At 40.6% G+C, this 9,928-nt stretch overlaps 1 protein-coding gene across 1 annotated transcript in view; it reads right to left on the bottom strand.

Moving 5' to 3' along the window:
- The window catches only part of NR5A2 (nuclear receptor subfamily 5 group A member 2), a 129,373-nt gene that overhangs the window by 43,437 nt on the left and 76,008 nt on the right, over nt 1-9,928 (bottom strand). Inside the window, 1 exon segment of the mRNA XM_007456130.1 lies at nt 6,101-6,248. Within this exon segment, the coding sequence (XP_007456192.1) occupies nt 6,101-6,248 (148 nt within the window).

Below are 9,928 nucleotides of genomic sequence, written 5' to 3'. Positions count from 1 at the left end.
CTTTCCCTCCCCACCAAGGAGCTTCATGCCCTGAACCTCCCAGACACCTATGGCTCCTCTTTTTCTATTTCAGGGTTTTTAATGCCGAAGACCACCAAAGAGGAAGCAGACAATGACCGTGAAGTTACTTTGGCTAATTTTCTCCTTTGAACGTCAGAGTTCAAATAGATAGAAGGTAGACATACAAGTAATGAAAGCTTATGATCATGCAGCTTTCCTAATGCATAGTGAGTGGTCCAAAGAAAACGACAAACCTAAGAGGCAACAACAAAATCACAAGGAGGGATTCTCCGAGAGGGAGGTACCAAGGCTCTAAGGCAAATGCTTTCAACAAGCTTGCTGAAATCCTGAACCCAGAGTTCATACAGACATACAAACACACACATGCAAACAACTCACATTTAGAAACCAAGGGAAGTAAAAAGCTTCACAATTATTTAGTATATTCAGGAAAAATTGGAAATTCATGTAAAGCAGTTCCCTGCTTTTACCCAGGAGAGGCTGGTTTTCTTTTTGGTCCATATTCCTCAGATGATGGTCCCAATTCCCTACATCATTCTGTCTGTATAGATGGTGCCTTAGGATGTAGGGAGCTTTTTAAAAATATTGATTGATGAGCTCATATGTCCCTGAAGAGGACAGTGTGCTGTAGCAGAGAAAACACGGACTGGAATTTGGGGTTGTTAGTTCCAGACCTGGCTCTGAGCCTAAAATGTTGGGGGTAAATCACCTAGTTTTTTTTATTTCAAATGCAAAATGGAAGGGAGATAGTAAATGATTTACCCGCTTTAAGTATTTTATTATTAACACTACAGAAGAAAAGCCTTCCTGCACCCTCCTTCTGTAGCTCACTTTGATATCTGACCTGCTTAGTGTCACAATTCCAACAGAATCCAAACACTGATCATCGGTCCTTAATTCCATTAATTATTTTATTCCCAAAGGGGAAGATTCTGTTTAGCCTCTACTTTCCTTATTAAGAATTCCCTTCACAATGTGAAGACGTATCCTTACTTTCTAAAATTAAAAGATGTCAAATTGTCTAATACGTGTTACAAGATCTATTTTCTAGTCTCCCTTTCTTCAAATTTTGTGCATTTTTTTAAACTAATTTTTCCAGTTCCCATTACTGTTTTTTTTTTTTTGAACCTAGAAGTCGGAAGGAAAAGCTTTCTTTCACTTATGAATGCAATAAATACTTCTTAAAAACCTACTATGTGTCAGAGAGTAGGCCAGGAGCAGAATGCAAACTGGTAATAGAAATAATGTAACTCTGCAACATGGATGGACCTAGAGATTATCCTACTAAGTGAAGTCAGACAGAGAAAGACAAATATTGTATGATATCACTTATATGTGGAATCTAAAAAAAAGGGATACAAATGAACTTACGTAAAAAACAGAAAAAGGCTCACGGACAGAGAAAACAAACTTATGGTTACCAAAGGGGAAAGGGGTGGGGAGGGATAAGTTAGGAGTTTGGGATTAACATATACGCACTACTATATATAAAATAGGTAACCGAGAAGGACCTACTGTATAGCACAGGGAACTATACTCAATATCTTGTAATAACCTATAATGGACAAAAATCTAAAAAGGAATACATACACACACACACATAAAACTGAATCACTTTGCTGTATACCTGAAACACTGTCAACCAACTATACTTAGAAAAAAAAAAAAAAAAAAAAAAGAAAACAGCTGTTAGAGTTCTTTGGAAAGACCAGTCTCCGAAACTAACCTGCACTTGGAGAGGACTTCGCAGCTTAACCACTTCCCATTACAGATCACAAGCTACTTTGGTAAAGGCTTTGCTTTGAGTTTAAAACTAAGTAAGTCTAACCGAATCACTCCGCTGTACACATGAAACTAACACAACCCTGTAAATCAACTAACTATATTCCAATATAAAATAAACATTAAATAAAGTATCTGCTTAAAAAAAAAAAGCTAAGTAAGTCTACTGATGCATCTATTTTATCAGCAACGTTTCCTAAGTCCCGCCGGTGTACTGAGCAACGTGCTAGAAATCTGGGACATAGAGAGACATAGAGGACAATTTCCAACCCCAATCTACTTTTTACGCTGGGGAAATCCTCTCAAAGAGAATAAACAATCTCTTTAACTCAGCTGAGTATGAAAAAGTGCTTTTAGAAATATTGGCTGACCAGAGAAGAGAATAACTCACAACCAGTCAAGGGCACTCATCAGGGGAAACGGGATTCCTCCTGCCACCTGGGATCGAATAAGAGTCCAGCAGCGTCTAGCCACGGAGCCTCAAGGCTGAGAAAATCCCAAGCCAGAGTAACCTCTTAGCTGGCACATTCTGGTCACTTGCCGCTCTGAGCACTCAGGCCACATGCGTATTCCTGATGGGCTTGACCATGTAATGACATCATTCAGGAAGCTGCAAGTTAAAGACCAGGTGATTGCTTCCCAGCTCTGCGTTTGTTTTCAGGAGATACAGTTAATGGGAAGTCTACTGGTCTTTGGAACGCATGCGATAATGATAGTAATTTGGGGATCACCCACACACCTCTTCCTCTATGAGATTTATTTCTGTCCTGGTTGGTGACAGCAAATTTCATCAGTCACTTCGATTCCTTTTTAAAAGGTGGGAGTACAAACCAATAAATAAACAAAAATTTTATTTTGGCCTCTCTTGGGTCATCAATATTAACTGGCCAACTTAGAATTATCTCCATGGATGCAAATTATCTCACAGTTAGGTGAGAAAAAGCGTCAGGGGGAGGGGGGAGTAATAGGATTTTAAGAAAACATTCCAACCAACAAAGACTGGGCCTCCAGAGTCTGTTATATCACACACAGAAAAATATCCTGGGAGATGGGCATTTTTTACTTTTATTCCTTTTTTTTCAACCACCTTACCCAATTGATGTCTGCTCACGGATACTATTTGAGGAGGAAAAAAATCAGGCAGCAGAGTGGAAGAATTTTGGTCAACTGTACTTTTTACTTTAGTCCTGTCATTAAGCTTTTCATGAACTCAGGACCCAGCTTCAGTGAAGGATGACTTTTGGAAGGAAGGTGGTTGGACCTCAACTAATCAGCTGCCATTCCTATAGAGTTTCCTATTCTGGTTGAAGCACCCAGGACCCTGAGACGCATCCCAGCTGTTTCCTCTGAACCCCATCACATCCCATGGTCTGCACCCTGTAACGTGTCCACACCCCATCTCACTCCTGTCTCCAAGGGCATTAAAGCCACTCGGAACACAGTTTCTAGTCCCTTTTCCACACGACTACCAGGAAGGCAAACCAACTTCAGCGACGCACTTCATCCCCCTCTAAAGAATCCTGCCGTCTGTCTAGATTTTTTTGCAGGATGAAGACCGTGGTACCCAGTTTTGGTCACAGCTGTATCCCGGTGGCTGTTCACAGGAAGTGCTCAGTAACTGCGGAGTGTCTCTCACCTGCCTCTCCAGCACATCCGCCCTTTCCCTCAAGCCACACTGCTCTCCCAAGAGTCCCGAGACCTTGAACTCATCTTGCCCTCTTGCCTCCGTGCTTTTACCCCAGGCATCCATGAGGCTTAGGAGACTGTACCTGCATGCGCTCACACCTACCGTCTCACCACGTCCATCGGGAAACCCTGCTTCACCTTGCACCAAGAGCACACAGTCTCTCCCCACACAGCCCCTGGCCTTGGATCAGTCCACAGAAGCCTCATTTTCCTCCAGGATCCCAGAGGCTCAAGGCTGGGCTGGGATCAGAACACAGCAGGTTTCAGACTCAGGGGCACAGGCTCGGCTTTCGAGGGAGGCTCTGGTATGCTTTCACTCCCATCACAGGTAAAACAGGCTTTTGGAGGCTGGCCTGGGTACCCAAAGGTTAATTATCCACATCCCTCAATCAAGTTGTTGTCCCCCAAAGATTGATTATTCATTGTTTCTATGGGGGAGAAAAGCTTTCCATTCACAAATTGGAAACTACCTGAACTTTACTGCCAGTTACTTTATTCTTGCTTCTTTAAAAATAAACTCTTTGGGCTTCCCTGGTGGCGCAGTGGTTGAGAGTCCGCCTGCCGATGCAGGGGACACGGGTTCATGCCCCGGTCCGGGAGGATCCCACGTGCCGCGGAGCGGCTGGGCCCGTGAGCCATGGCCGCTGAGCCTGCGCATCCGGAGCTTGTGCTCCGCAACGGGAGAGGCCACAACAGTGAGAGGCCCACCTACCGCCAAAAAAATAATAATAATAATAAATAAAAAATAAAAATAAACTCTTGGCCAAACCTGATTTACCCCTGATCAATCGGAAAGCCATGTTGCCCTTTCCTCCTTAAACAACAAACAGACATAGTTTTAAGGGACATTCAACTAGTTATTCCCTGGTGCCCAGGATCCTGAAACAGTTAACACCCTTATTAAACCAGAGAGTTCTGTGTGGTTGAGGTTCCGGTAAACACACGACCCAACTGTTCAGGAAGATGATCTGTGAGGTTCGTGTGCTGAGAGCACTTCAGGAACACCCCAACCCCATCCTGACTACCCATCCCTAGTGTTTGGCAGAGATATAATAATTTTGAAAAATAATGAAGGAACGATAAAAGGGATGAAAGCTAAACACGGCTGATGGTTAATCTCTACATCTTCCAATGTCATGCAGTTCGTCAACTAATTTAAAATACCACTGAAGTGAGATGAATCTCTTTAAATATTTTATCACCAAGACGCTATAAGATTTCTTACACACACATTACCACACTTTTCATTTAATTACTGATCAAAGGTACGAGTTGAAAAGATGACTATCTTGCCATAAACCAGAATAATTTGTGAGATGACAGCAAGCAGGCCTATGCTATCTTCCTCTTGATTTTTAAAAAAACTGTTCTTGAGTAAAACACATAGACTTAGTTAAATAGAACTTTCCTATTTCTTGTGGTTAATACAGAAACCATACAGGACCCAGTGCTGGCATGGTAAACCTTTGAACACTACATCTATGAAATTCTGTTGTCTTTTTAAATTTTCAGTAACATTTCTTTTTGCTATATTTATCACATTTTCCAAAATATGAAAATGTTCCTTTCCTTTTAAATGTTGACTACATGTGAAAAATTAACTCTGGTTCCATTACTTCAAACTATCCCTTTATTAGCAACAGTTGTGCAGTGCTGTCAAGAGGCATTTTAAAATGAAAGTACCAAATTTGGAGTGTAGACACATCTGTTTTACTTTGCAGTATGTTTTATTGTTTTATTTCTAAGGATATGAATTCACAACTATCTTATAACTGAAGACTAAAGAAAAAACATATGTTGGTAAATCTGATTTCTGCATTTTTTTCATTCAAGGGAAGTTGCCTCCCTCAGCTCTCTGCCAATAAGTAATAAATGGACTTGGCAAAAAGTTTATTTAAGTTGGCTTTATTAAGCCAACAAAATACAGAAATCAAGTATGGGACAGGCAGTAAAATCTGTTCCTTTGAAGTCAATAAAAATCCATCTCCTTAATCCTTTTTTTATTCCAAGCAGTGGTGATTTTTCTCAACTGACTCACTGGGAGCCTTGATTTAGCTAATCTGTCTTGCTTAGTTATCTTTCTTCTCCAAAGCTTTCCTAAAGAAGCATCCTTTCCCCTTGACAACCGTCATCTTTTATGCTTACATAGTGGTGCACCTGGTTATAAACATTCTCTAGTTAATGCTGATAGAGATTTAGGAAACAGGTTTTTAATTACCATCCATATTTTACAAGAACAAAAACAGCAGTAGCTTGCAAGCTGAAACAAAAGGTGCAGGGAAAAGATCAACAGCAGAAAGGTGGCCAAAACGTGACACCACGCGTCTTTCCTAACCCTCTGTTGTGGCTGTCTATCAGCGTTACCCACTCATTACACCCATCAGGGAAGAACATTCAGGACTCCAGTCATAGCTCCTTCCCCATATGCCAAACCACCCACTACAGGGCTATAACTCAGCCAGGAACACACACAGGAAAACATAATTGAGCTGGAAGATTTCACGATTAGAAAAGAAGGTCATTATCTTGGAAGAACAAAAACATGGATGGACCTCAAGACACTTCAAGGTCAGTATCATTTAGTCATTTTTAGGAGAAAAGGATTCCTTACCTAAACTAAAAAGCACCAAGAATTTCAGACACACGAACTCTCGTTGGTCAAACTGTAGAGAACGAAGCTTTGCCACCAACTCCTGTGCGTGACTCATGAGGTTGTTGAGTGTGGCCCCCGCTTGTGAGGCTATGATGGAATAATCCACCTGCAACACAGGATCAGTTTAGGGGGTTTTCAGAACCGGAAATTCCATATTTATTTATTATTTACGTTAAAACTGATATATGTCTATACACATATATTAAAAATATGTACACATATATATTTCCCTTGAGACTTTTAAGCACTGTGGGTAAAATCAGATTGCAGTATACATTCATAACACAGGGGACTTTCCCCACGAAAACAGTTTGAGACACATCCTATTATTATAAACTGTATCATAATCATCCTGATCAATCTAATCATTTTGATAAGCCTTGTAGGAAGCAGGTCTTGACTGCCTCAATTGTACATGCAGATACCTTTATCGTTTTTCCTATCGTGAAGTGACATTATCACCTAAGATGAAAATTGTTAGCTCATGAGTAAGTTTAGAGAAAAATATACTGTCCATAAAAAGTGAATCCAGGGTGGCATTCTATATGCACATAAAGTTAATTCATGAGGCAAGTGAAGGCAGACATATGTTTCTAATTTTATTAAGAGACTTCATTTTAATCATTGCTCAAGATTGCATGCTTATGGATGATGAAAGAATCACATTTACATTATTCTTTGATTTGCTGTTTCCTCAAAAGCTACAAAGACTAGCTCCTTTCCTATGATTGTCAATACATTTCTCTCTAATGACAGCAGTGATCTTATTTATGAGAATAATTTCTTGATTCAGAAAACAAAAAAGATTTATTTCCCTCTTCATTGAAACAAACAAACAGAAAAGGGTGCAGCAATGCATCCATCTCAGATTATTCACGGGGACACCGAAAGTTCAATTTATAATATTAAGTTAAAATGTAGGGGTGGCTATCAATGGCAGAACTGGCTCTGTGGCTGCAATTACAGCATAACGGGGAAGCCCAGCTGGTACCTGACGCTCCCACCCTTTTTTTTTTTTTTCTTTTACTGGCGAGCTCTCAGGCAACCAGATACTCTTTTAGGTGCATTTAATATTTGCAGCAGCAGCAAATTTGTCTGGGAGGCAAGCCCTCGTCTGCCACTCACCCGGAGCAGACTGTATTAAATTTTTATATTTATTGACATTTCATTACCATAATTGACTGCACTTGCTTCTCTAGGAGAAGGCACAGGGCTGCCTCCTAAGCAGGAGAATGAGTCCCTTGAGGAGAATTTGCAATTAAAAACAAGGCAGGATGGATTTTTTTTTTATTGTGTAAATATGATGAGTTGAATTTTCAGCTTTAACTTGAGAATACTGGGTGTACAGAAACCTTTTTTTGAGAGTGAGAAAAATTATGAGTCAGTGGAAAGACGGCCCCCCCAAAGGTGTCAATCAGTTTACAGAGGGTCAACTGCACGTGAAAAAGCCCCAGTCTGTACGTGTCCTGGGGAGGCCCCCGCATCACCACCGCACTGTCCTACTCACCTGGTCCAGGTGCCCGCATCTCCCCACTAAATTCAAACATCAACTGTCCTAAGCGCGCCTGTGGTTTCTGTTGCAGACTGTGTGAAAGGAAGGGCCAGCACACAGGCAGCCTGAACCCTGAGCCGGAAGCAGAGGATGTCACGGACCACGTGAGGGTCACCTGACTGGCACACCCAGGGTCGTCCCAACCATCACTGTACCAGCTCTCTTACAGGAGAACTTTCTACTCCAAGGATGTTCTTCTTACTTAACAGGGGAGGCTGAGCTCTGAGTCCCTTAGAAACCGAACATGGTCTAACTACTCCACATGATAGTAATATAAATCCTATAGGGGCAACTGGGGTAGAATTGGGAATGGCAGCCAGGGCCAGAGGTAGAGGAAACCCGGGACAAGACAGGAGAGGGTGTGGGCCAGTGAAGCCACTGACGAAGCAAGAGCCTTGGGTAGTCACAAGAAGGCTCCATCTTTCGCGCCCCCATCTCTCAGTGAGGCACTTCAGCTGGCTAATAGTAAGGTGCCACCCACTTCCACTGTTATCAAGAAATGAGAGTAGTTAGGACAACACTGCCAACTTAAGCTTGGAATCAACTGCTGAAAGCATCGTTGGTGTAGCTTAGAATGTACATAACACCTTTTTTTTTTTGGCTGCAGCGTGTGGCATGCGGGATCTCAGTTCCCCCGACCAGGGATCAAACCTGCGCCCCCTGCCGTGGAAGCGTGGAGTCCTAACCACTGGACCGCCAGGGAAGTCCATGTACATAACACATTTTAATAAAAATCACTAGTGGATCCCTAAACCAGGAAGGTGTACTACTAAAATAAGCCATAAATATGTTGGTATTAATTGATCTTTTATTATTAAGATGGGGTTAATTCAATTTTGCTAGGTCTGTGGTTCTTTTTTTATTTTTTTAACATCTTTATTGGGGTATAATTGCTTTACAATGGTGTGTTTGTCTGTGGTTCTAACAGGTAGGCAGTTAAGTTCAAATACTAGACCTTCACAGTTGCAAATGTAGTACACTGTAACTGAAAGGACTCGAAATAATTAATTTTTTAAAAACTGTGGGTTAATTAAAATTTGCTATGTGTGTAACTTGAACAGGTATGAAATAAGTTCAACCATTAGAACTTCATACTTGGAAAATAACACGTTCTAATGGAAAGGGACTGAAATGGTTTCACAAGATTCTGTACTTAGTGAGAAGGACTTCAGGAAATCAATTGTGACACCAACAACTTTATTGCTATACATTTATTTATATGCTAATTTGAAAGCCCAAACATGCTTATGAAATGGGGGCTCTGATAACATTTCTTTCAAGGGTAATTTATCAAATTGCATGGCTCTGAAGGAGGGGCAGTGATTTATTCCTGAAACAGCACCCAGATCGGCAACTTCCTGACATTTTATTACAAACATAATTATATTTTCATTGTTGAATGTGGAGTTTGCCCTCATTTCAGGAGCAGCTGGCCCTGTCTTTTATGTACTTAGTAAAATTAATTTATCGCTCTCTTACATGGAATCTTTGTGCCATTCAATTCAACAGAGATATTGAAGAAATACTGTAAGTGGATATCCCCTTTGGATAAATTTCACTCATCATGAAGGTAGCAACAGTTGTAGCTAAATTGCTTTTAGTTCTAATAGCTGCAATTTTTGATGACTTGTATGTTGTAAGATGCCTGTCTTTTTAATACGATACACAATAATAGAATGTAATGAATAAGGTGCCAGTGGTCCTTTCCCTTAGGAAAATCTTACAGCAGCTGTTAATTAGCTACAATATGCAAATACTGAAAAGTGGTGCCACATCAAAATCCTCCACTGTTGTTTTACATGTACACGTACAGCCATATGTTTTGTGTGCGTGTATTTTTAAAATACTGGATAGAAACGAATTCTTGCCATAGTGATAAAATGTTAAATATTTGGAATTGATTTGGCAGTGCTTAACATTACTGATAATCATTATTTCCTTTTGGCTTAACAAGGTTATTTAATGTACACTTACAGAAGCCAGACTAAAAGATAGAATTAAAATAGCTAACTTTAGGGTTAAGTAAGAAATTCCGTTGTGTTGGCAAAATGCAAAGTCGCAATAATTGATACTAAGGACGAGAAATGCAGTCTACTCCTTGACTGTTCTTGGTTTGGAAAACCAGAGAAAGAAATGCACTTTCTCTACTTTTTACATGGTAATTACCTTTACCCAGGGGCAGCACTTAAGGCAAAATGAAACACGAAATAAGGAGCATTTCTAAACAGCAGGAA

The sequence above is a fragment of the Lipotes vexillifer genome, unplaced genomic scaffold (assembly GCF_000442215.2).
Source record: "Lipotes vexillifer unplaced genomic scaffold, Lipotes_vexillifer_v1.1 scaffold1201, whole genome shotgun sequence".
NCBI classification, from domain to species: Eukaryota; Metazoa; Chordata; class Mammalia; order Artiodactyla; family Lipotidae; genus Lipotes; species Lipotes vexillifer.
This window is presented reverse-complemented; position numbering and strand designations above follow the sequence as displayed.